This window comes from Neodiprion fabricii, chromosome 3 (genome assembly GCF_021155785.1).
Source record: "Neodiprion fabricii isolate iyNeoFabr1 chromosome 3, iyNeoFabr1.1, whole genome shotgun sequence".
Taxonomy (NCBI): Eukaryota; Metazoa; Arthropoda; class Insecta; order Hymenoptera; family Diprionidae; genus Neodiprion; species Neodiprion fabricii.
Window position 1 is genome coordinate 11,248,160 of NC_060241.1, and position 27,486 is coordinate 11,275,645.

Genomic DNA, 27,486 nt, shown 5'->3' on the forward strand with positions numbered 1-27,486 from the left:
GCATCAGTCGATGGTAAGATCTCGATGTTTACGGCTTTTTGCAAATTTTTAGTTTTTCCGTATTGGAAAGGGCGTGTTTTTTTTTTTTTTTTTTTTTTTTTATATCACCCGATCAGCATAAATCACGGAATCATGAAAATAATGTGATTCTGAAATCTTTTTAGATCAAGGTACATTAGGAGAAAAACAAGATCAATTTCGACATGGAAAAACTAAAGAACTTGCGAAAACAATAGTAAATATTGAGATTCCATTATAGAGCGGTGCTTGAAAATCACATTTCAAATGATCGAATCAGTGTGAATTTGTTCAGATTTTTAGAAAGGGCGTTTTCGGAATTAGTTTTACGATTTATTTCATGTTTCACCAGCGGCTAAAAATATCTGAAATTATTTCCGGGACATTTTTGAGCAGCGTTAAATACTCTACAAGTGAACATTGAATTCATTCCGATATATTTGGAAGCGTTCAAATGGGAATAATTTTAAGAAAAATGTTCACTTTTCACGATAGAATTTAAATGGGAAAACTTAAAAAGTGATGAGCTACCTTTAGAAATTTTAATTCGAAGTTAAAATTCGAGATGGATCATTATTTCCGTACATACTAGAAGTTAATTGTGTTTATATTGAAAAAAAAAATCTTATCAACAAGATATCAAAGATGCCTTCTCCAACTCCTCAAATCCGACCAGTTTCTGGGCAGCGGTGAGAAAATACACCTTCAAGTGAAACTGGTGTGCAATTATACCAACCAGCAGTTGGAATGCTTTCTACGGCAATATCTACCAGCCCAGACTCAGTATATACTCCAGACCACCCACACGTCACAACGATCTGCTTGACTCCGAAATCTCGTATGAGGAACTAGAAGAGGTGCTCTCCTCCTTGAAACATGCCAAAGCAGCTGGGCCTGACCCACTCACAATTGAGATATTCCAAAATCTCACAGGACCATGGGGCCAATCGGCCAATGCGCTGATGAATATGATTTTCAAAAAAGGGGACAAAACTGATCCAGCCAACTACCGTGGCATAGCCCTAGTCAATGCTGCGACTAAGATATTCACTCTGATCCTGAAGAAAATATTCGTGAGGTGGATGGACTCTGAAAAAAGTGTGTGTGTCAGCTCCAACGCACGACTGGAGTTTACTCCTTACGAACGATAATTGTGATATATATCGAATAGAAAAATAGGGCAAATGAACGCTTCTTCCAAAATGATAAGAGAAACAAACATATATCTGTAATTATTCGGATTATTTATATTACTTCAAAAATTTCCAAATTTTGAGTGCATATTCGTAATAAGTGACCGCCAAAACTCCTGAGTATCAACTTTCGTTCCCGTCAAACGATTTTTTACATTGTCGGTCCGCCATATTGGATCCGCCATCTCGAATTTTCAACTTTTGAGTGCGGATTCATAATCATTGACTGCGAAAACCCCCGAATACGAACTTTCGCTCTTGTCAAACGACTTTTTGCGTTTTGGTCCGCCATATTGGATCCGCCATCTTGAATTTCTAACTTTTGAGTGCGGATTCATAATCAGCGACCCTGAAAACCCCCGCGTGCCAACTTTCGCTCTCGTCAAACGAGTTTTTGCACGTTTGGTCCGCCATATTGAATCCGCCATCTTCAATTTTTAAATTTTGAGTGCAGATTCGTAATCAGCGACCTCAAAAACCCGCGAGTACAAAATTCAAGTCGATAGTAAGTGAGGAAAAATATGTGCCGCTAAGGGTTATTATAAGTAATCAAAATAATACATAAATATAAAATATATTAAATCAATTAATCAAAAATAATAAAAACACTAAATAAAAGATCTAGTTGTTCGTATTTGAAATGTATATTATTCATAAATGTAAACGATAAGCTTACCAATTAACCGCATTCATGTGTTTTTCGGATTCTTCTTCATTATCATCTAAATCAATTTCTTACATATTTTCAAATATTTTGTCGTGATAACGTCATGTCTTATAAATTCATACGCATGCACACAACGCACACGTACAAACATACGCACACATTCTACTCTCAGACCAGAGGTAGTGAACTATACAGTGTGACTACAAAGCACCGCACAAAGAGGAGACCCCGAGAATAGGATACGCTATGTAATGTATTCCATCTCATTTTTTTGCACGTTCAATATATATGTTTGTCTCTTTCTATAACGCCTCAAGTTTTCGTGTTACACTTGATTTTACTCCTCATATAATTTCCGTGCCGGGCCCTATAACTCAAATCGTTTCTTAAGGAGTAAACTCCAAAAACGTTTCTTTCAAATGCAGCACCCTAATGTGTATATATATGTATATAAGGCACTTTCTAATCTCCATTTTCTCATCGGAGAACCTAAAACACCTATTCACACGAGGTCCCACCATTGCACCAGGTAACGTCATCTACTGGTAACATCATTGAGGTTGGGGGAGAGGATAGGCCCATAAACTTTAGGTGGCCATGTCCGGTTGGATGCCTAAGTTTTATATATTAAAAACAACAATTTTTTCCACACAGTATTTCCTTATGCAGTGTCTGTTAGACAGGTGAATTTATTTATGCTGATTTGATTACAGGTCTGCAACTGTTGATCGGTTGTTTCCAATCAACCCGACATTGCTATTGGCTCCCTATGCAGGTCTGCTCAGATTGTTTTCGTAAACGAATCCACTCACATGTACAAAACCCCCGATGCCATGCATTCCCAATTGCATTCGGCGACTAATTTTGCTATAGTTATTATTTTCCCCATAGCAGAAGAAATTCATAGCTTTGCTATAAGTAGAATTTCTATGGGTTCAGACAAATTAAAAACTCGTTACGATATTCGAGCCAGGGATATAAAATTTAATCCCGGAGATTCTGTCTGGCTCTTTAAACCTCGAAGACAGGAAGGACGATGTCCCAAACTACAAAGACTGGGAAGGCCCTTTCTTAGGGGTTAACCGGATCAAGGATTTACAGGATCCGAAAAAACCTATTTCTTCTCTGATATAACTCTCGTCGAGTTCTGTTTCATTACTTCTGCTGACATGTTTGCCAGTACGATATATTTGAAACGATACTCAGTCTCACGTCTGCGTGTCGATCTTGAGTGACGTATACACAATACGCCAGCGCGCGAAAAAGACAATTCTCGTCGGGAATCATCTTGATAATTCTCGTTTGCATGTTTATTTTTTGCGTGTCAGAAACAGATACCTATAAAGATATTTGTCAAAGTCTGTTATAAACAGCCGATGACAGCTGTCAAAGGAAGTTTTGTTTGCTAGATGCTTTTTGTTTTGTTTTCGGGATCTCACCCCACCGCCAACTTCATGCGTATACTATTGTTATTATAATCTTTTTCACTTGTTGCTACTTCTTTTTCTTTTGTTCAGGACTTTTTTATTAGATAGAGAGATTTTACCAATTACCAAATTCTGGTTTTCAGTCAAATCTCTAGGTTATTTAGTTCACCGATAAACAGGTATTACAAAGAATCTGTATGCCAAGTTCTATCAAAATCGGTTAAGTAGTTTTGAAAACATCATTTAAATTGACTGGAAAAATGGCTTTCTGAGAGAAACGCATTTAACCCCTAGTCACTTGCTTGGGATCCAATTCACCCCAGAACCGACTTTAACGTAAAATTTTAAAGTCAGCGCGCTAGAATCAGGGTTGTTTGTGCTAGTAAAATGAAGAATGATTGAAAAAAATGCGGAGTCTCAGAGACCCCACGCGAGTGGGTCCACGTCACTTCACTCAAAAAAAAAACCGTCAAGTCACGGATCTTTGCGCCATTTAAAATATTCGTAGTACTATGTTAAAAAAAGAAAAAAATACCATTTCACGGATTTTGAAATTTCTTCAAAAATGGCGGAGTGAGAGCTATGTGAATTTTTGTAATCTACTGTTACACTGCTATGTTTGAAAATTCATATCTTCGAAATTATTCATCGGAGCGGACTGATCCTGCAATCATTCTGTTGGTAAAGGAATTCGCTTCCATACAAGAAATTTTATTTTGAAGACAAAATAATTTATTTCAATTTTATTTTACCGTTTTTTTTTTTTTTTGTTTGATTTCCCTGCCATTTCCGCGGGATTAAAAACAATTCATGGAGATAATTTTTCCCACAGCCACAGTGTCATTTAGGAGCTTGCTCGAATTGTCCTGGTGTAAATATCATCGAAATATCGTTGCAAGAAGCCTTTGCGAATAATTTCATCGACGATGTTACTTATAAACAGTGGATATCAGTAGATCAAACATCTTTAGAGACACTCACCAAAAAGTCCGAGGATTTTATAGATCTCTTCTGTGATCAATTGTCAAAATTGGTTGCACATGATTTCATTGCGAAGCAGCAAAGTAGTTATTGGTAGAAGATGAAAAACAGGAAAAAAAAAATGTGGTTTATGAGAAAAGTGAGTTTTTATATTTTCGAAAAAACGTCAATATTTTCGGAAATTTTCAAAATTTTTGGAACTTTTTTTTCCTCGACAGAGCACGAAATTCCGCATCAAATGAAACAAGAATCGTCGGAAAAGCTCGACAATTACGGATTTGGCGGCTATTTTTCGAATATTTGAATCCTCAAATTGGCGAAAAACGTTTTTTATTTTTAAAACTTAAAAAACGACATCGGACTTGGATAATTTTTTCGGGGTAAGCAAAAAAATACGTGTTCGCTCATTTTGTATGGGGAATAACATATTTCAACGCCGAACGATTCTGGAACATCACGTTCGCTAGCCTTCATTTCATTTGAATTCAGTCAATATGTTCCGTATCCAAGCGTCATCAGTCACGCAGATCCACTCACACAACCCGAAGTTATAACAGATTAATTGAGTATGAAGACAAGTTTTTTAATTAAAGATTCAAATTTACTTTATTTCCGTATAAATTGCAAATCTTAAACACTCGCAAAAGAAAAATTTCCATCGTCCGTTTAGGGTACATCATGTAAGAGAATACCTCAGATTCAATGTTCGAATATGTGACAAGTTGATTAATTTCAAATAAATATAACCCAAGCTCAGCTTGTGACCAATCTCTCGATAGGATTCCTTTAGAGTTACGCGGCTGCAGCGTGCGCCAACAGATGCATAACTTTTGGAACAAATTTTGTGTTATTTTAAGAGATTTTTACAGTATGACACTCCCGTTTGCAAAATTTTAAACACACGTGAAAAATGAAGAACGGGCGATAAAATTTGAGATTTTTAGTGACTAGTACTTGGCGGTGTTTTCGTACTATAACAGGAAAATTCATTTATGGATCTACTGAAGGAGCTAACATAGTCCGTTAGAGGTTTATACACAAATCGAGGATCCAAGTAGTCGATTGTACGATTTATACTTTGACTGCAGATTTATATACCTGAAGCTGTGCGATATTACATAGGTTTCAATGCAATTGTACACCTTGTCAAGTTTCAGTTATCAAGTAATTCCTGAATAACGGTTCCTACATATAAAGCGTAATGTACGTCTAAATAATGTGCTTGGCAATAAAAATTTATAAGAATATTTTATATCTGTGAACAAAGCATTTTGATGGTTTATTTACATACGTATTTTTTGGAGCAAAGGATTTTTGTAGGCGTAGATATTTTTTGCGGTAAAAGAATTTTGTAGGTGTTTGCAACTTTAGTCTGCTTGGTACAAGGTTTTTCCACCCGGGGTGCTTTTGAGCGATATGTATTACGCGTATGCTTTATAGGGGTGCAGTTGTGTCATAACAGTGGTAGTGTCAGAACAGCGCATCCTCCTGCTGATTCTTATCGCCAAAGATGATCTCCGAGTGCAGTGTGACATCCTAGTAAACCAGGCGCCTGCGCTCGTCCTTCATACAGTCAAAGGCGCGGCCAGGACTCTCGATGTTCAGTTGGGCTTCGTGCGTTACCTAGCTCTGTCGGCGGTTTCTGTGTCGCGTAGGGTTAACTTTAAAAGATTTGCAAAAGCCCAGTGGTGGATTTAACCATGTTGTTAAAAAAAAAGTCATCCAGTATACTCATTTACTAAAAACGTGTTGCAGTGTCAGTTGTTTTGCTACAGACGTAACATTTTTCTGTTGTCATTTTGCTTATAATTACATGATCATTATTATTATGGTTGTTATTAACCTTGTTGAGAGTGTTATGAACGATAACATTAGTATTTCCAAATATGAGAAACTAATTGAATGACTGTAGTTTACAGAAATACTGAATACGTTTATATTGATTTTGTCTCGGGTTGGTATCAGAACGTGAGTATAGTGATTATAACGTGCAGTGAAAAGTTTTAAATACTGTCAACAGTCGAGTTAAAGATATTCAAGCACGTAAAGATGCGTACATCCAGTAGTTAAACTGCACGTCAGTATTTGTGGCAAGCAATGACCAGCAAGTGAGGGTAATATAAGTTTTTCATGTCCTACTTTACTGTTGATCAAGATTGAATATCTAGTACTTGCTTGAGTATAAGAGTCTCTTGAGAAAGCTTTATAAATTCATTTAAATCATCAATGCCCTCTGGTAATCGAGTACTCCCAACCTCAAACAAAAGTCTATGTGAAAAATTATAGTCTAAGGTTAGGTTGTATAATTTACCCGGCTCAACCAGCCAAGACATTTGATTGAATTGATTAGCTAATTCGTTGACTGGTCAAGATCGGTTAACTGTCTATGATGGTTGCAAGTTACCTGGTTTCAACAGTATGGTCGATTCTCATGGAATTCAGTCATCGACCGATTTAACCATGAATCGGTTGAACCGTTCAACCAATTTGGTTAAACTTCTTGGAACCCAGCTAGATCTTCTTACAATGTAATATCACTTAGGATGTAATATTCGTCGATAAGACCACGCTGAAAAATAATCATTCATTTTCATGCTGGTTAGTTGCACTTTCCTACACAGCACATTCATAAGACAAAGGCTTTATGGGTGGGGTACAAAAATGCGAAAGACCAAGAAGTCAATGGGACGAAATCTTGAAACTTGAATTGTCGAGAGTTAAACACGTAGGAAGACTAGAAATACGAAAAGTTATGTTGTAGAAAAATAAAAATTTAGAACGCAAAAATGTATCAATAAATTTATACCGGATTTTTCTTTTTCGACAACTGGCAAGATTACGAAGGGAAAAATACTGATTGCGAAAATACCGAACAGTCGAAAATTGACTTTCAAAATATCAGAATCGTGCCTTTTTCAAAAAATTACTAATCCGAATTTATCAATAATAATAGACCAAATCCTGAAAACTGCTAACAATAAGACAGAATAGAAAGAATACCAAAAAAGGTTACAAGACGGCGGAAGCACATAAATTTATTTTTTCCAACGTCACCAGTTGCAGATGGCGTTAAGCTTCTCAAGAGACGCAAGGGCGCGTACGTGAATGTGGAATGTGAATGTCTTGAATAAACTGAATGTACAGTGAAAAAGTACTGTTCAAATGTTATTGAAAATAGTTTGCCTGTTCCTTCACGTTCTTTTTGTCTTTGATGACACAGATGATTGGCTAATACAATGATTTAATCATAATACAACTGACATCGAGTTAACGAATTTCACAAAATCCAATTTCTCAGAAGATTCGGTATTACGTACTCTCGAGATCTTTCTGGTTCTTCTGCATTTTGCGGATCGAGATTTTGCTCCATCTGAAATTTGATTTTCATTTTGTGGCTGTTCAAAGTATTCGCTGCTGTCAAGTTTTAATTACGGAAGTTTCATTTTTCGATATCTCCAAATTCTGTGCTTGTTTATTCGGAATGCTGACTATTCTGAAAATACTTTTTCGGATAATAGAGCTTTAGATTGAATGAAGTTTCTGGAAAACAGTTATTCTACGGGGTGATTTTTCTAAAATTCCAATTTCGGTAAATTGATCATTCGGTATTTTAAAATTCGTATACGAAAATTCAGGGTCTTCGACCAGTGAACTTTTTGTTCGTTCGAGATTTTGACTCCCACCCAACTTTATCGGAATATTACAACTATACGTGTAATGTTTCATGCTTCTGTGGGTGTACTAATCAGGTGCTGTGGCATACCTAATAGAAACATCATTACCTCCGCATAGAAGATGAACATTTGTGATAGTTTTGTAATATTATTATTAAACTTCGTTGTAATACGTTTATAATATTACTTTACTGTCTTGTGGGTGAAATTAACGAATATCCATGAAAATTTTAGAGGACTTAAACCTCTTATACTGTGGTCCCTTTGTTTTGGAGTACAACACGCTATCCACTCAACTGATTGTGAGAAGCTACTATCGAAAAAAAGTAAACCTGAAAAGCTGTGGCTAGTGACTTGGTATTGCGATAAAGTATCAAAATTGGGATTGAGTAGAATTTTCATGAATCTTTCATGATTCATACATAAATATTTAAGGGGTTCTTCCACTTAGAAAGCTGTTTTTTTTAAGGGTTTCTGGGTATTTTTTTAAGACAAGCCATTCCGATAAAATTTCTCATCATTTTCACATTATATTTATTGACATTTAAACAAACTTTATAAATTTTTCGGGGAGGAAATAGCCAATGTAATCTAACGTATACCGCCCGATAGGAACATATGTAAAAAAAGTGTAGAAATAGATTCATCTTGTTAAAATTTTTACATTGTTTTTTATTTGTATACCTATCGCATGTACTAGGATAATCCTCATCGCTTTGGTAGTTTTTGTTTTACGTGCTTAACAAATGGAAAAAGATGAAAATTGAATTCTTTTTTTTATCATGAACAAAAACTAATCGAGTAATCATGATTATTATAGTTCACGCGATAGGAATAGGTATAATAAAGATGCTGTGAAAATTTGAGATACTGTTAAAGAAGCGCTGTACATCTCGAAAACGCGGAGAGCCAAAACTCCTACACCGCTAAAGCGATCGCAACGAAAGTTGGGCAACTGATGCCTTATTTTGGTAAAAAGTGAAGCGGCTTTTTATTTTTTGTGTTCTTCATATTTCTCTCAGATCAATATTTATTTATTTGGCATCAACTTTGTTCAGTCATGAAACAATTCATACTTCATTATGATTTCGATAGTTACATTCATTCATTCATCCATTCACACAATACATATATCAACCAATACTTACAAACTATCAAGCGGAGACTTTGGTGAAATTTTTGTCAAAAATGACCGAAAAATCGATTTCTGGTTTCTCACGAAAAAACGTTCTTGGAACCGTCCTGCACCTGGGAAAAATTTCACATTGCTGAAATATTTTTTTTGATGTGTTTTTTGGCCCGATAAAAAAAAATGTTGACAAAACTTCTTTTTCATTTGTTCAGAACTTTTTTATTAGACAGAGAGATATGTATGTATACATACTCACAACACCGTAATTGAGTTTTTTTTTATTTCATTTTATCTTCAATTTCACAGATATTATATATCTAAAGTTATTTATAGCAATATGTCCTAAGAATATGACTAAAATCCGAAAGAAAAAAAAATATTATAAATATTAAAAAACTAATTACAGATTCGAATTGTTGAGAAAAAAATAGCATAGTTAAGAAAAAAAAAATGTTGTACGATAATTATTAACGAAGTTATTGAGTTGTTAATTAAGCGGTGAGAACAGCCGGGCGCGCGAAGCTTCGAGCCCCCCACCACGCCGCCCGGCTTCATTCCTCCGACTAACGCCGCTCGACGAACGTTGAGCAATTTTTTTTACTAGATACAACGCACCTAGAGATCTGAAAAAATTCACGGTGATGTCTTGGGGTGTTGAGAGATAGCTGAAATTTTTTTCCCCCTCAATATTAATTACAACAACAATAAACAAAATAACACTTAAACACCGTTATCTCCGGTTCTAATCAAGATATTCATGTTTTTTTTTTTTTTTTTTTTATCTACTCGTAAAATAAAGGGCAAGTACAATCCATCATAATATTTACAATAATATGAATATTCTCGAAGATATCTCTATTTGTTTAAAAGCAAAAAATTTCAAGTCACCCAATAAAATAAGATTTTCGAGTATAAATATTGAATTTTTTTTTCATTTATGGAAAGTACTAGTAACGAACTGACTCCATGATTTCTTGGCATCCCGTAGGCCAATCACATAAGAAAGGGCATACGATATACGGATTTTGGCTTGTCGCGGATTGTTGCTCAACTATATGTATAACACAGCCAAAAAAGCCTTGCACGATAATTTTGAAGACACTTCATATTACCTGTACCATGAGTTTCAAAGTCACACGTTGTTTATTCATCAATTTATAACAAGAAATGTAAATTTTTTTTTTCACGATATTTTGCATTTTGCAACTAAACAAATAGAGGAAATTGATCTCACGACAGCTTGTTTTATCGAGAATGATTAGACGAATAACTTTTGTTTGAACAGTTTTCGTGTATGACCCATAACAAAGACGTTATTTAACAAAATGTGTGGTCTCAAAAATTTAAACAATCGTTATCGACAAACTCGGATCTAATTTTTGGGGGCATAGGTGAAAATATGTTCGTCCGTCTTTAATGAACCTATAAAAAAATCGGCTAACCTACGTTATTCCAGAATAGAAGTCAGTCGATTTTATAGCTTATTCGTCTGGACTATTGGTAAGTGGAAGCTGCAGTCACGCCATCTGGTGCTAAAAATTGATACTAGTGAAACCGGGTCGGTTGTCAGATCACTATATACGTTACGTGTAAACAAATGTATTTGTTTGTTTGTATTTTATACTGTATATTTATAAAAATTAGTCAAAAAACTTTTACAAATTATAAAAACAATGTTTTTATCAGTGAGTGAAATTTTGGATCATTTGGGTTCTACGCCCAAGAGCCGGAACTTCATCGAAGGCGAACAAGTTGTAAATTCTAACCACTTAATCTACATAGGAATATTAAGTGAAAATGATGAACAATACAAGTTATTGTCATACTGTATACAATCGTCTAAAAATCGAGAAAATCCTCACGAGATAAATTCAATAATTGCAAAAAGTGGTAAAGTTATTTCATCGGTTTGTAGTTGTACAGCTGGATTGAGTGAAAGTTGTAAACATAGTGCTGCAGTATTATTATTTTGTGCACGGTAAGTTTAAATTATATCATTAAAATTTTCGATAAAATTTATTTAATATTTCGATAAAGTTTAAGTTTTGAAGTCAACGTTATCAGAGCATGCGTATGGGCGTGAATGATTAATTTTAATAACTGATATTTTTTTTTTTTTATAAAAGTTATGATGAAGTAAATTTACTTAAAGTATATTTGTGATTCGTTTGATTAGCTATCAACTAATTACAAAATATTATTAATTCAATCAATTATGTATATACTCGCTAATTAATAAAAGCTCTATTTTTTATAATCAAATACTGTAATGGAATTTCTTATACATATGTGCAATTTTGCATTTCAATCAATTTTGTTTGTTGTATATTTTAATTTTTATAGACTATTTACTTCATCAAGCTTTTTGATTTTTTTGATATATTTTTCTTTTTACACTGTGTTTTATAATTTTTTTTGAATTTATTTATAATAGAGCTGGACGACATGCTCCACTACATCACACTGTTGAAACTCTACCACCTGAATACCTTCGGCAGATTGAATGCATGATTTTACACTTATCCTCCTCATCTATCCTCTGTAATTTATCTGAACAACCTTTCCGACCTCTACGAGAATCATGTCAAAAAATGTTTGAACAGTTAACAGGAGATCCTGTTGATATTTGTAAAGAAAGTAAAAAATTTTATAGTATCTGGCAAAAAGAACGAAAGTTTAGAATCACGGACTCGCGATGTTATGAACTGTACACCTACCGAAAAAATCCAAAACCTAATTGGAAGAATAAATCGCTAAAATATTTTTATCCTAGCACTTTTTCTAATACAGCAATAAATCACGGTTTAAAATGTGAATCAGATGCTCGAATAGCATATGAAAAAAGTACATCAACTAATGTATTTCAATGCGGTCTCGTAATTTCAGAAAATAATCCTTGGCTTGGTTAATCTCCTGACGGAATTATATTTGAAAATGATACACCTGTTAAATTGCTGGAAATTAAATACCCATACGAAGGTAAATCTATAAGTATGGATGATATTATTTCTAATATAAAATACCTCGAATTGGATCCGAAGAATAATAACAATTTGATTTTGAAAAAAAATCATAAATATTATGGCCAGGTTCAATTTGGAATGGGTATTTTAAATGTTAAAAAAACCGATTTTATTCTATTTTCTTTTCACGATAAAAGTTTGAAAGTTATTACTGTTGATTTTGACGAAAAATTTGTGAAAGACTTCTTTGAATCTTTAAAATTAATATTTTTCAACCAAATGTTACATCATGCTTGCAAAGATGAGCAACGTAATTAAAAACTTGTACGAAACGAAATACTTCTGTAAAAAGTAACCTTGTTAAGTAAACACTCCAAAAATGTTAAAGTAAGTTTAAATGTCAAAATTAAGATTTTTTATTATAAAGTTTAAATAAATATTACATTACTAACAGTTATTTTTGTATTTTAATCATTAATCTGCGTTGTTTGACATAAATTTATCATTATTTAAAATTGGAGAACTTAAATTTACAACTGCACCAATAATTGTTAATATTTCTTTGCCCTTGTTAACAAGACCACTTGGCATCCGAGAACCTAAGACTTTAAATACTTTGAGTCTTTGATTGGAACGCTCTATATGAACTCGTGCTCTCGCGATTTTCGCACTTAAGCGCGACTCTTCTTTGGAAAATTGCAGTTTTTCTTTCTTGAATGGAGGTCGTATAAGAGTTATATCTCTATCTTTACACAGCTTATCTACCCTAAACCCTTTGTCGACCATCAGTGCTTCACCTTTTTCTAGTGAATCCAATATTTTAGATTGCTCAAATATAGCATCATCCGAAGATCTCCCTCCATACATGGAACTAATGTAGGATGACAATCCTCCGGGAGTTGCACCAGTCATAAACTTGATGGTATACGTACTTTTATATCGCGAATATGTTGCTTGTTGACAACATAACGATTTTGGTTTCTGTATAAAAATTTCCGTACAGTCCAGCACAATTCTAACATTTCTAAAGTCATTGAAACCTATAGGAAGATTTTGAGAAATCTCATCTTTGTTTGGAAAAGGTATTCCATCTTTCAAGCAAACGTAAAGCATGTCGATCATTTGCAGAATAATTTTACGGCAATGTGACGCTGAAGAGTACTTAAATAAAACAGTTAAGATTGCATACGATAAATTATGCTTCAATTTGATAAATGTCATAATAACTTTGTTGCGAAGATGCATTCTTTCGGACTCGTACTTAGGAATGCCGATTTTAAAAATATCAAGGATGGTATTTAAGATATCAAAGTTCACAATGCCGGTTAATGTATTGAGTTTCTTCTCAGTTTATATTACATCACAAAGATCAATCAGCAAATCACCACTTCTAATTTGAACACCAATATCAATAAATTTTTTTTCAGTCGTTTCAACATTTTCCACTGACAACATTGCCACAACAGATCTATTATCATTTTCTTCTGAAGTGATAAGACTCGTTGCAGTGTGATCCAAAGGATCTGAATTTTTTTGACCATCAAAATCACAAGCCTGAGTACAAACTGAGTAGTAGTTGAACTTGTTGATGAACCCAGTTTTTTATTATTAGTAGCTTCATTGCCTGAAATGATGGTATTTTTGTTTTTATCTCTTTTAATTCTTCTTCTCTTTCTGTCATTATTTATTTTGTTACTGGATCCTGGTTTTATATCAGTACAAGGCAGATTACAAGAAGGCACTGCGGTTTTTTTCAAGCGTCTTTTGCCTTTTGACCCAGAATCTGCGTAGAAAACAAATTTTCTTAGTTAAATTTAGAATAAAAAAAAAATGAGCTAAAAAATAAATATAATTACCTGGTGAGAAATAATCCGATTTTTTAAAGTGCAAGGAACAAACTTGCACATTTTCTGTAATAGTTTTTCCTATTTTTAACACTTTTTGCCACATTTTTCGACAGTCAATTTTCTCATCCACTCCGAAAGCATTAGTAATTTTCACAAAATTTTCGTTTTGTTTTGGAAAATAATGAAATCTCACACCTAAATTGCTGCAAGCTTTACTGCTACACCCATATACACTGCAAAATGTTTTACTTTTGTTTTGTTTCGGAGAAAATCGAACGCCCAACAAATCCTCGACGCTTTCCATCATTAAATAATATTTTTTTGATTAAAAAAATTATTTAAAAAATAGGTATAATTGCAAAGACAATATTTATTTTTTACAACAGCTTGAACAGTGAGAAAATACCCTTGTGCCAGCTGACCCGGTTTGAGTAGTTTCAATTTGAGCCACCAGATGGCAATACCAGTACTTACCATTTACCAATTAGAGTCCATCCTCGACGACACTCCGCGCACGCTTATGATTGGCGGGATGCGTCCACCGCCAACCTTAGAAACGTAAGCGTGAACAGGAAAAAGAGTTTCACAAAGCCAAAAAATTAATGAATACTGACATATACATTTCAACAAAATCGCAAAAAGAGCATGAGTCAGTTTCAGAAAAATCCTATCTTTCTACATCTTTCGGAACAAAAGAAGACAAGTACGATGAAGATAAGACCACGACTGAATCCGAGCTTTCTGACAATAACCACAGTACTAGCGACGTGAATTCTGATAGTTCATTATTTATAAATGACTCAGAAAGCACAATTTCATAAACAGTGGATTTATCCGATGTAGGCAACTGGCCGGATAATCGAAATAATAAATTGGTTGACCATTTAATAACTAACGGTCCATCACAGGTTCAGCGACCCAACTTTCCGAAAGATGAATCCGGTCGTCATTTTACAAGTTCTCAGTATTTTAGAAAACTTCCAAATAATGGAACAATCTTGCGTCGTTGGCTGGTGTACTCACCTTCGAAAAATCGAGTTTACTGTTTTTGCTGTCGACTTTTCAACAGTCAATCGATATCGAATTCAACATCCGAAGGATGTGATAACTGGAAACATTTGTCCGAATTACTCAAAACGCATGAAAATAGCCCACTGTATCAAAAGTACTACCATCAGTGGTTTGAGAGAGAAATAAGGTTGAAAAGAGGAAATACAATTGATTGCGAAGAACAAAAAGTCGTTAAGCTTTGCGACGGAATAATGTTTAGACGCGTTTAATGAACATTGTTCTTTATCTGGCCGAAAATAACATGGCATTTAGAGGAAGCGCAGACAAACTGTACACGCCAAACAATGGCAAGTTCTTCAGATTGGTACAACTATTGGGTAAATTCGATCCGATTATGGAGGAGCATTTGAAGCTGGCATCAACAGGCGGCATTTCTGATTACTATTGTGGTACGGATATCCAAGACGAGTTAATTGATCTGATGGGAGAGAAGGTTACTTTTGAGATTATTACACGAGCCAAAAACGTTGAATATTATTCAATCATAGCGGACTGTACTCCAGACATAAGTCACGTCGAATAATTGTCCCTGACAATTCGATTTGCAGATTTGACAGATGCTAATGTCGCTATTGAGGAGCATTTTGTAGAGTTCATCCTGGTCAATGACTCTACAGATGCAGGACTTACCGAAAAAATTTCGAGTATTCTCAACAAACACGGACTTGAGATAGCGAATTGTAGAGGTTGTAAGATCTCCTATCCCGACCTTTGTAAATACGAGCATCGGTGATCCCCTCATTTTGGGAGGTATCATGATTGACACCCATTTTGAAAATGGAGTGGGGAAGCCGGCGCCCTATTCCAAAATCAAAATCGAGATCGAGTGGAGGGGAATTCGACCCGATCTCGCTCTCTTAACCCCGGGACGTCAACGTAACCGGTTCAAGGCACATCTCCGCGACAACGTCCTCCAAGGGAAAAACTGGCCAGCCCAAAACGAGACGATCGTCGACTTTGCGGAATCCCGTCATCACTAGAACCCTCCGGTCCCGGGGAGAGAGCCACCGAGGGACTGAAAATTAATCCGATAAGTGTAATTTGCTCCAAAAACAGTTGAATTGTTAAAGTCTATGTGACGTCTCATCAAAGACGAGAGAAATCGACCTCCAATTAGTTACAATAAGTTATTAAATAATGCGAATGGATGGAATGTGTGTGTGTATGTGTGGGATTTATTGTCAATAAATGCAAAGAAAGAAAATAAAATCTTACAAGGTCAGGGGTACGACAATGGAGCTAACATAAAGGGAAAAAATATTGGTGTACAAAACAGAATTTTAGATTTAAGTCCCCTGGCTCTCTGCACTGCGTTGGGACCAGGCCGCTTGTATTTGAACGTTCTCAAGTTCTGTGGTGCGAGGAATGTAACTGGAAGCCCTATATGAGTTTGGCATGGTTGATGAGATTAGGATACGTTTATCCAAGGTGAGGTTGGCACGTATACATATATATTATTTCAAATATTCATTGATTATGCAAATAATAATAAGTTACAGAAATCATTGAATAACCTTCGAATTTTCAAGAGATCTATTGCATAACTCGTTTCGGTGAAGTGAAAAATATTATCAGAGAAATTACCTGAAACAGCAGTTAGCTAATTCATGACTAAATACTAGGGATGGGCGATATCAAGCAAAAGATCGATTCTCAGAATTGATTTGAATTGATTTTGGAAAAATCGATTCATTCAAAAAATCAGATATAAAAGATTGATCTTCAGAAGATCGATCGTTATTTTTACTTTTTAGTTTAAATGGAAACTGGTAGCTGTATTGGAGATTAAGAATCGTGTCACACAAATGTAGTACTTATTCAACAGATTTGATATGTAACAATAGTTTGCTTTGGGTTGTTTATCACAGCAATAGTTCTCATATACATATTACACAAACACAGCCGACTAGGTGGGAAGCTTTTTTTATTAGTTGTGATGTTAGATTTATTCAGCGCTAGAAATTGGTCGATTCTTTTGTATTCTCAAACCTATATTATCCATAAAATATAGAGCGCCAAAATAGACTTTCAACACTTTTTTTAATTGAAGATTTAAGAACCTAATCCGATCTTTGCAGACTTGGAATCAATTCTAGAAAAAATCGATTAGTAAAGTATCAATACAAAAGATCTATTTTCTCGACCCAACAGATCGATTCTTGAGTGGATCGATTTAGAATTGCGCATCCCTACTAAATACATTGCCATCAATTACCCAAGTCTCACCACCTGGAGGTCCCTGCGATGAAGAGACCCACCCTATCCCGTCCCAACCTCCCAATCATGCTAGGAAAAATTACAAGTGTTACATACATCGATAGATATTAAAAGAAAATTAGTAAATCAAAAAAAAAAAACATTGAGTTCGACATGCAGGAGTATATTATAAATTATTAGATAAGGCATATTGAAAAATTAGCAAAATCTATAGTACAAAACATAATCAAAAGTAATGGCGCGTCAATAAATGAAATATATACATTCGATCGCATGGAATACCATACTTTTCGCTCTCCGTTATGACGTTTCTTTGGTATAACAAGTAATTATTATAGAAATAAAACAAATCTTCAAAATAAACTGTTTCATTGAATATTATGGAATGAAAGATGCAAACATTCAGCCAACGAATATGAAAGATCATTATTCAGAATTTCATGCATTTCTGAACTTGCAAACATACTGTGAAATCACGTTGTATCTGTGCAAAATTTCGAATGGGCTGTAACTGAAAAATGAAAATTTAACAATCAAGATATACATGCGAGGATTGATAAGTAATACAAAAAATTAAAAAATGGCCTACACACAAAGAAAACAATCCTTGAAGCAAGAATTAAAATATTCTTGAATCAAGTGCTGAGTATTCTTCATTCAAGAATATGTAATATTTTTATTCAAAAAATAGCATATTTGCCAATCAAGAATAGTTTTCTTTGTGTGAAATTACTGTGAAATAGGTACAAATGAAAGGAAAAATATAGAAATATGTACAAACGTCTGTATAGTTACTTGTTAGTACTGTCGTTTGTCGTTTTCTTTTTCTTACGGGTGGAAACATCAGTCATTGAGTTTTTTGATTTCACTGCAGAATTTTTAGCTTCAATTATTTAAGGAGGGTCACGAATCGGAAGTTGTCGAGCACGTCTGGAGTCTACTATTTTTGGCAAAAGGCAGAAATGAAAAAAGTCAGCTAATTTATTTTCCATTTTCAATTTGCAAAAATTGACGTCGCGAATAATTTTGTCTAAGATCAGTCCTTCCGGCATCCAAACTACGAAATAGCACCACTTCCTTTTTGCAATGTGGAGAAGATCCAGAACCTGATGAAAATATTTATGTGATGTGATCAACTTGGCTCCACTATTCATAATGGACATGAATTTTATTTATTTTTTTTGACCCTGTGCCCTCCATTGGAGTGAGCTCTTTGGCAGAAGCGGAACATTTCACCTACTAATCCATCACGTGACGCCGCGTGGAAGGCTAGCTCCTTGTCTACCACTAGACCACTGGATTCCACCCGAACTCCATATTCCGAAGCAAACTGACTGATCGCCAAAGGCTCCATTTCGATACCCCACCTTGTACTCGCGTTACCATGGAAATCGGTATATTGAATTCGTTCAACTAATTTGGCGCAAGATGTTCGTGGTCGTCGTTTGCAAATTTCACCAAATATCGAGGCAGTTAACCGCTTTCTACGCTCATCGTACCATTCGTCAGACGTGCTTTGTCCTCTAGTTTGCCGATCGATTACCAGTGTATCCACCGAATACAAGGCTTGCACGAAATCCTTCTTAGCGACAGCCAATTTCTCTTCGGACATATCTGGTTGCGACGGACCACGGTCTTACATACAGGTCTGGTAACTCCGGCACTTTTGAGTGGTAGGGGGTGTCACCGTTAGTGAGGCACACGGTCTTGTTTCTTATCTATCCGCTAGGGGCGCCATTGGCCCGGGGTATGATAGATATAGATATATACCGATAAGATAACCTGCTCATCGAAGTTTTTGACAGTTCATAACTCAGTGTAAAGTGTGTAAACGATGGATCATCTCCACAAGATCTCAAACTGTCTCAAAAGTTGTGAGCCCTCGCTTGATGTTTATGGATTTTATTGACTTGAACATTTGAGGATTCCGTTAAAATAAAACAATTATCACGCCCGCCATGGAATGCTAGTAAACATCTCAATCATTTTTTATTCGCATCTTTCTTCATTTTTGAGTGTTATTCAGGATTGTTGATTCCGAAAAATCAGCTGTTCGGATCTGATTTATGATTGGCTCACCTCGAGGGAGCAGTGCTGCAGACGGCGAAGACGAGAACCACGGTTTTGCCTCATTATCTGAGTCATTCCCCACCCTACTAGTTACCAGACCTGTACATAAGACCGTGCGACGGACATGCAGTGTCCGGGCCGTAGTTGGTGTCAGCGGACTGGGCGACGAAAGATTTTGATTTCGATTTGAAAGCTGCCTTTCGAGAGTGAAGAGATTGCGATTTATTTGTACAGTACTTGACGGTGAATTTCCCCGGCCCACCCATTCCTTATTTCTGACTGACTAACGCATGGAACTGTCCACCGGCATTCATCCTCACTACGGCAGATTCGCATCTTGCTTGATATGATCCGCGAAGGGTAAAATTGACACGCTCGCCCCCTATAGCCTTAGCAACATGTGCGTTGCACAACTCGGCCACGTTGTTGTCGACGTCCCATATCAGGCTAGAGACATGTATCAATAAGTCGATTCATTGCCGAAAAGATCTCTTGGAAGATACCAGCCGCTTCCATATCCTGCACATGGTTTATTTCATCCGGCTTCGGATTACCGTCGCAGAAATAACCACGGTCTTTACACAATCGATGGTCCCCGAAAACATGATTCGGACCGTTTTTATATCTTTACACAATTCCTCGACCCGAACGTATCGCGACTTATTAATTTCTGCTTTTCGGTGACGAGTAGCAGAAGTTACTGCATAACGTCGGCGTTTCAAGTTTTTGCGCAAAGCATTTCGCAGAATCACTGTACCGACCTTACGGTTGACACAGACATCTCGCAGTCGAGTACCATAGTGTAGGAGCACATGGTTGCGGCATTCAATTTTTAGGACTAGTGCCTCCGGTCCATACGGCATTGCATCGATAAGCTTCCGGTGGACGCTACTATCTCCATCTCCTATCAATTTGTTATATTTTAGGCCGTGCATTTCTAAGCTACATTTCAATTCCTGTACTATTACGTCAGATTCCATCGCGGTACTGGAACCCCCCCAGTTTTTGGCGCATTTATGATCCACGACTGATGTTGACTCCCCTTGTTTCGACCTATTACAAATAGAACAATACTTGTTTCGAACCCCGATGAACAAAACTTTCTACGTCCTTTACCCTACTATTGCTGCTACACCCGAAAGAGAATCATAATTTGTACGGTAAGATCGTTTGGCCCAAAACCCATCCGCAACAACCGCTACGCAAGGGTACCCGTCTTCGTCAACGTCACCTGCCTCACGGGCCAATCTCGCCTCTTATTTCCCAGCCTTGATCATCTCTTCCCGAGCAATATCATGATAGGCATCACTGACAATGTAGTGAAATTTGGTACATGTTGTCTTGGCCATGCAAGGCATATCTATAGCAGCGATAATTTCTTTCAGTTGAGAAAAACCACCACCTGTGGACACAATTCCTGATACTATAGCTGAGTTTAAAGATAAGGAATCTGGTTTACGGTCTTCTGAGTCTATTGATTCGATCTTAGTACAAAATTTACATTTGAAGGTGATGGTTGAAGTGAATCCTGTCCGGCCTTCGGATATAGGTTCCATGTTAACAAACGTACAATCATCAGGTCGACGAAAAGCTAATTTTTTGATACTGCTCAGGAAGTGATTTATATCCACTATTCTTCTGCCGGCCAACTTCAATGGAGGACTTGATTCGATCTTGGATTGATCCACTATCCTTTCCAATTGCAACTCATGATCTTTTACCACATGACTGTCGGTTGTGGGCGAAACACTTACGGATGTGCTTATACCTAGCACTGTCGTGTCCTTGTTGGCTGCCGTTATGTAAATCGGAGAGTTGGGTATTACCTCCGAGCAAAACAGATCGACTTCGACGAATTGTGTTGGCGATCTGACCTCGTCGAACTCGATAACATTATCTGTTATTGTGTCTTCGGTCGGCATGTCTTCCGCGACCAATTCTTCGTCGGTCATTCGGCTCGTAGCAATTCTACATTGACCATATATTATGTCACCCGTTGACAAGTATGTACAAAATATTGCAGCCGGTCTGATTTGAGTCCTGACCCCCAGGTGGATGTGGTTTCAGAAAAATTTGTAAATAGAATTAAAACTTCTATTTACAAATTTTTCTTCAGAATGGTCGAAAAACATAGGTTACTTCAGCTTCGTAAAACCTATTTTTTAGGTAATCGCGAGGCATATGATAGTAATATTTCTCAATAGAAAATCTTTTATGTTTCCAACTAATTGTAGTATACATAGGACTAATTAATTTTTTCCATCCGTCACTTGCGAGTCAAATTTACGATATTCCAGACGGAAATATATTGCTATTGGAAAATAAAACAGTATCACGCCTGTTCGAAAAGGACAGCGATAGCTGATTGAATTTTTTTTTCCAATTCACAAAACTGATGACGCTGAATCAGTGCCGTAGTCAAGTCTCAGGTTTCATGGAGCTGGGTAATTGGCTCATTTCGAAACGTTAATGTAGCGTACCGGACATAGCTGGCATTGAAACTTTACGCTGCAACAATGTCTTCGATAACACGTCATGTCTCAATTCATTAATGTATTATGCGTTGACCTTGGCAAGTAGATGTCAAATATCACAATCAAATAGTCAGTTAGGTAGATCAGTGTACGTTAAAAGTGATCGGTAAATTTGTAATCGTGAGTGGACGAAAGATGGAAAATTATTTTCGGAAGAATAGGTTGACAAAACACACATTGAGAAAGAGGCTGTACATGATAATTCGAAGAGATTGTTAGGAAAATACGGTGTTCTGGATTAATAAAACGTGCATGCTAGTTAGTCGGTCTGAAAATGAAAACAATCAAGTCTATGTAAGCAAACTTGATGCCATTCTATTTACCTCAACCTCTCCCGCTGATAAACCGCCAAATTTTTCCAACCCTGGCCCTTTTTGTTACTTTTCCGTAAGATTTTCCTTATCTTAGTCATAGCGAATGACTGATGAACACTTATCAAGGAGTTTTAGATACTTTACTAATATTTATTTACGAAGAACACACCGAAGAACGCTCACGGCTCGCGGTTTAAATTACGGATTTGCACGTGTTAAATGCATGCTGTCTGCTACAGCCGTTAGTTCGTACGACGGGCGGCCTAAGCCAAAGGTGGCGCTAGCAAGCAATCGCTTTTCGCGGCAAAAATCCGCTGTTTCATGCTTCAGCTCGTGCAAGTTTTCCCGCAACTCTTAAGTACGATTTTATTGCTCTTAGTCCCAAATTAAAGGTGAAGGATGTATCTATGTCGTGTATTTCGTAGAATTGTGAAAAAAAAATTCGATCTTGTTTTATTACAACGGGAACTTTGCTTACTTTCAGCGCTGTTTTTTACGTCTCTGAGAAAAAAAATTGAAATTCGAAAAAATACACGACACAGATTGCTCCTTCGCTTTCAAAATGCTTCTGATAGAAGTTTGATATCTTTATAAATGACGGAGAAAACTTGCATCGCGTGAACGTGTGCAAGCGGCAGTTCCGCCGGGAAGAGGCAACGTCCTTAATAAGTGGGGACCACAATATTCTTGCCCGGGGTGTCAGTGGTCCTAACGGCGGTACTGGATACTTCAACGGAGAGTGGGGTAGTACTTGATGTCACAGTGGGTGCTTTCCATTTACATGACATTTGTGTCGACTCTCGAAAACGAATAAATGGAACATCACAATGGAGTTGATGCGCACAAAACAGTAAGGTTCGAATGTGTAAAGAGTGGTGTCAACAAATTTAAGCTTTATGGTGAGTGAATAAAAATGTAAAAGTAAGATTGATTATATATTTAAAATTCTGTGTATTATATTTAAATGGAGCAAACATGATATATACTACATAAATAATTACAATATGAATGAATCCATCGAATAATGTATTCATATTAATCGTGTTCATTTCTTAAGAGCTAAAATATGTTTTTGCAATTTATAATTGTATGTTATTTCAAAATTAAATATTACTGATTTTATTAGATATGTGACCGGAGATTCGTTTCCTTGACGTCACGCGCGCTACGTATAAGCAGGTAAAACAGACACAGAGGCATACGGTAAGCTAGGTCACCCAGTAGCGGGATTCCGTAACTCTTTAGCGACGATTATCGCTATCGTTAACGCTTCCTATCGACAATTGTCGCTAGTGGTGATTCTGTACGACGCAGTTAACGATATTTGTCGCTAGTTCCAATCGTTAGGTTACGAGAATTGTCGGTCGGCTAGCGTGGATATGGAAGTCTCGCTAAGGCGTAACGATAATCAGTCACACAGTGGACGATAGTATTGGTGCAACAACGTGTCAATGTGTTGCGCGTGAATTTTTCTCTAAACTTCAAAATAGTATTTAGATTTAAAAAGGATTGAAAACTTCATCATGCAAGTGAATATGAAGATCCACTTTAAAAAGCAATTATTTTTTTCAGTACAATAATATAATTATTTTAACGTTCTCTATAAAACGGTGTTCATTATCCAAGTAATTGTATAAAATTCGAAAACATACTTTTAAGGTTACGTTGGTTCAATCCTCAATATCTATCCAAATATACAAGTCCATTTATAAGATATCGTGAGGGTTGATTAAATAATAGTATTTAATCAAATCTCTCGATGGCTTTGTAATATAAAAAATAACAAGTTCATTTTTTATTCGCCGAAAGAATGGATTAAATAATAATATTTAATCAACTCTTTCGATGTTGAGAAATAGACTTATTGGCAGTGCTTAGTCAAAGTAACGTAAAAAAATATTTCTGAATTTTATACAATTACTTGGATAGAGTGATTCTAGTCATTAATAGATGACAAACAGAGGGCATAAGGCCTTTTCTCAAAATCAGTTTAGTTGAGCATTGCAACATTTATATAGTTAATAGTACTCAAAGTAGCTAAAACCATTGGAACTGTTTGGGCTCAGTATACTTACACTGTTCCATTTTTTTCCATTTTTGATTAATCGGAAAACGTTTTTTTATACAGCGCAGCGCGAGGAAAGATCACGGCAAAGATACAGAACAATAGACGGTTTTGTTTGCGTTCACAAATAATCTATCCGAAGTTATTAGATTTTTAGTGATAATATCTGCGACGTTGTCAAATTTGCTGAAAATCTATCGACATTTATCGATGCGCCTGTGACTAGTTTTGCATCGATGAATATCGTTACGTCTAAGTTACAGAATCACCTTACGTCGCTAGCATCGTCGATGCAAGCGACAACTGTCGCTAGCTAGCGACAGCGATAATTGTCGGTAGAGAGTTACAGAATCCTGCTGCAGGAATCGATCGTCTTATTGATTATCGACAAAAGTAGTTGATAGAGCTCTACGACGCTCATGAATATCAATCGTTCCCCCACCCCTTTCGTCGCGCGAGCGACATAGGTTCACGGGACCAGAGTCGAGACTCTGTGTCTGCCGGCCCTACCGTACAGGAGTCTTGCCTGATTAAGAATTATATTCGCGCCTATATTAAATTGCTATCGACGTTATAACGTCCATAAAATTATTAAATAATTGTAAGATTATACGTGTGTGAGGGTGGAAGATACCCCGCCAACCCGTCGATTGTAATCTGTCGAGTGAGAGCCCATCAAGGGGAATATATATCTATATCGCTATCGACCAAGTAAGTGTCAAATAAATAACCTTTGTTAATGCAGTGCTATCTCTATCTTTCTTTCTCAGCCTGTAGATATTCTCGTTAAATTTATAAAAGTATATTGGGTCATCCAGCGTCCCCGACCTTGATCGGGGTCCGAATAGTCGGCCAATAATTATTAAAAAAAAGATCATTTACAAGAAATATCATTTACTGGTTTTGGAGAAATCAGTTGGCGCCCAGTTTAATTATTTATTCAATTAAAATAAGACTGAGTTTCGTCTCATGAGCTCCGACAGCTCTGACCCAGCCGCTTTGGGTGGAACTTTTCGGATAAAGGAAAATTGTTCTGTCTCAGATGGAAGGGGCTTTATTAGCTATCCTGATGAATGAATCCAGTAGTAGTAGCAGCAGCAGCAATAATAACAGCAGCAGCACTTCAAATTCTTCAAGCGATGATGGTTTCAACCCGCTATTAGAAGAAGATGACTACGAAAATGATCTTTTATTCCCCCTTCACAACTTTCTAATGGACGGACGTGAACGACAGCGTGTGCAAAATTTTCTCGAAACAGTTCATGCTAAAAGCAACGAGAAGTTTAGGGAAGATTTCAGATTGGAGTGGTCAATTGTTACATATTATTAGGTAATTATGTACACATATTTCACCATGGTAGTTGCATACTGATATTTTTAAAGGAAAAAGCTAGTACATATACGTCAATATATTTGCAGAAAGTTTGGCAAATAGTGGATTCATTCCAACCTATACCTTTGGAAAGGAAAAGAAACCTGCTGAATTGTGTTTATTAATGACACTTTGGTTTCTCGGCAACAGGGAGTCACATAGGTTACTGTCAAATCTCTTTGATATTTCATTCTCATCTGTATTTCACATAGTGCGAAGAGTCATTGATTGGCTCATTACACTTGTTCCTCAGTTCATTAAATGGTTAGAAGGAAATAACCTTGTGAGAATATCCGAGAGATTTGAAAATGTAGCAGGTATTCGTGGTTGTATTGACGCAATAGATGGTTCTCATATTCATATTAATAAGCTAGAAGGAAATGGTAGGGTATATTTCAACAGGAAACAACATTATTCTATTCTACTGCAAGCTGTGGTAGACTGCGACCTAAAATTCACGAATGTATATTGCGGGGACCCGGGCTCTTTTCACGATGCCAAAATGTTAAGAAGATCCGATCTATTTGTAGTAGCCGAACAGAATCGCGAAAGAATTTTTCCTAACAATAGCTTTTTATTAGGCGATAAAGGATATAATGGTGTAGCACAAACGTGGCTGGTTTGTCCTTTTCGGAACAACAGAAATTTAACAGTTGAAGAAGATGAGTTCGACACGAAAATTTCTCAAACGCGTGTAGTAGTCGAACTAGCCTTCGGCATTCACAAGGGTCGTTTTCGTTTACTGCAAATGATGTCACTTCGAGATATTTAATTCATGATACGAGTTGTTGTCGCATGTTGCGTATTGCACAATATTTGTTTTATAAACGGAGATAATGGGGAAGGTTTATTCAATGACGAACTTGATCAACAATGGAATGACATGTCGGATAATGAAGATGTCAATGAGTTGGAATTCAATGATATTCCGATGACTTGATTTACTAATATATAAATGTAAGCAATAGATGTATAATTCAAAATTTATTTGCTACATATTTTACGGAACTTATTTTTCCAAAATTGTATCGATAAACTCTATTTCATCTTTATGAAATTGTGTATTATATAAATGTACCCAATACATGGACAATTCAAAATGTATATGCTAAAGATTTGATGCTGCATAACTGTAAGCGTTAAATAAATTGAGTAGATTTTGTATCAAAAGTTTTTTTTTTACTTTGTCTTTGGGGAGAAATGATAATACCATCTTAGGGTTTAAGTACATAAAACTTTGGTTTGATAAAACTATAAGTATTAAGTTTAGTATGTTCGCAAATAATTACTCGGAGATTTATACGAACTAGTTTACTTTAATTTCCGTTCAATATACATTGTTGTTCAACACGGGTGACGCGGTAGCCGAGAGCTCGAGAGCTGAACTGCTCAATCTTCTGTCGCTTGCTCGGACATTTGTCTCGAGCTCCTCTTCCAGTGCGGTACACAACATCCCTCGAGCCTAGCTTAGTCGTAAGCCTATGTAGACTTTCTTGGACATTCTCAAAGATTGTAGGCACGCTCCTCGCGTGGTTGTTTTTCTTTTTCTCTTTCTGACTGAGTACCTCCTAGTTTTGTTTTAATTTCTCCTCCCGTTTTTGGCATTTTCCGAAGGTGATCGATGCGACGTTGATGTTTTATTCCAGTGCCGTTTTCACGAACGGTGTAGGATAATGGATCTGTTTTGTTTTCGACGATCGCTCGAGCCCATTTCGCGCCTCTTTGTCTATGCGTTCGCATTTGTACTTCATCGTGGAGCTCTAACTCCCGAGCACCGTCCGGAGTTTTTTTTTTGTTTTATCCTTCTCTGCTTTTTCTTTAATATCCGTTGTCTTTATTGCGTCAAGTGGAATAAGCAATTTCCTGTTGATCATCAACTCTGCCGGCGTAATTCCTGTGTCTGCATTTTGCGTCGAATGTTGTTTTAGTAGAAATCTACTA

The 27,486-nt window shown here is 36.3% G+C and overlaps 2 protein-coding genes across 2 annotated transcripts in view; both read left to right on the forward strand.

The window, feature by feature from the left end:
* The first annotated feature begins 5,910 nt into the window (after positions 1–5,910).
* Positions 5,911–27,486, forward strand: part of LOC124178533 (glutamate receptor ionotropic, NMDA 2B) — a 2,057,245-nt gene continuing 2,035,669 nt past the window's right edge. Inside the window, exon 1 of the mRNA XM_046561964.1 lies at positions 5,911–6,400. The gene's annotated coding sequence lies outside the window, so the exon portion shown is untranslated. The remainder of the gene's footprint in view (positions 6,401–27,486) is intronic.
* Positions 25,450–26,423, forward strand: LOC124178551 (protein ALP1-like). Its single transcript, XM_046561991.1, has 2 exons — positions 25,450–25,503; positions 25,593–26,423. Exon 2 carries the CDS (start codon positions 25,670–25,672, stop codon positions 26,315–26,317), a length of 648 nt encoding a protein of 215 aa, XP_046417947.1. The 5' UTR covers positions 25,450–25,503; positions 25,593–25,669; the 3' UTR covers positions 26,318–26,423.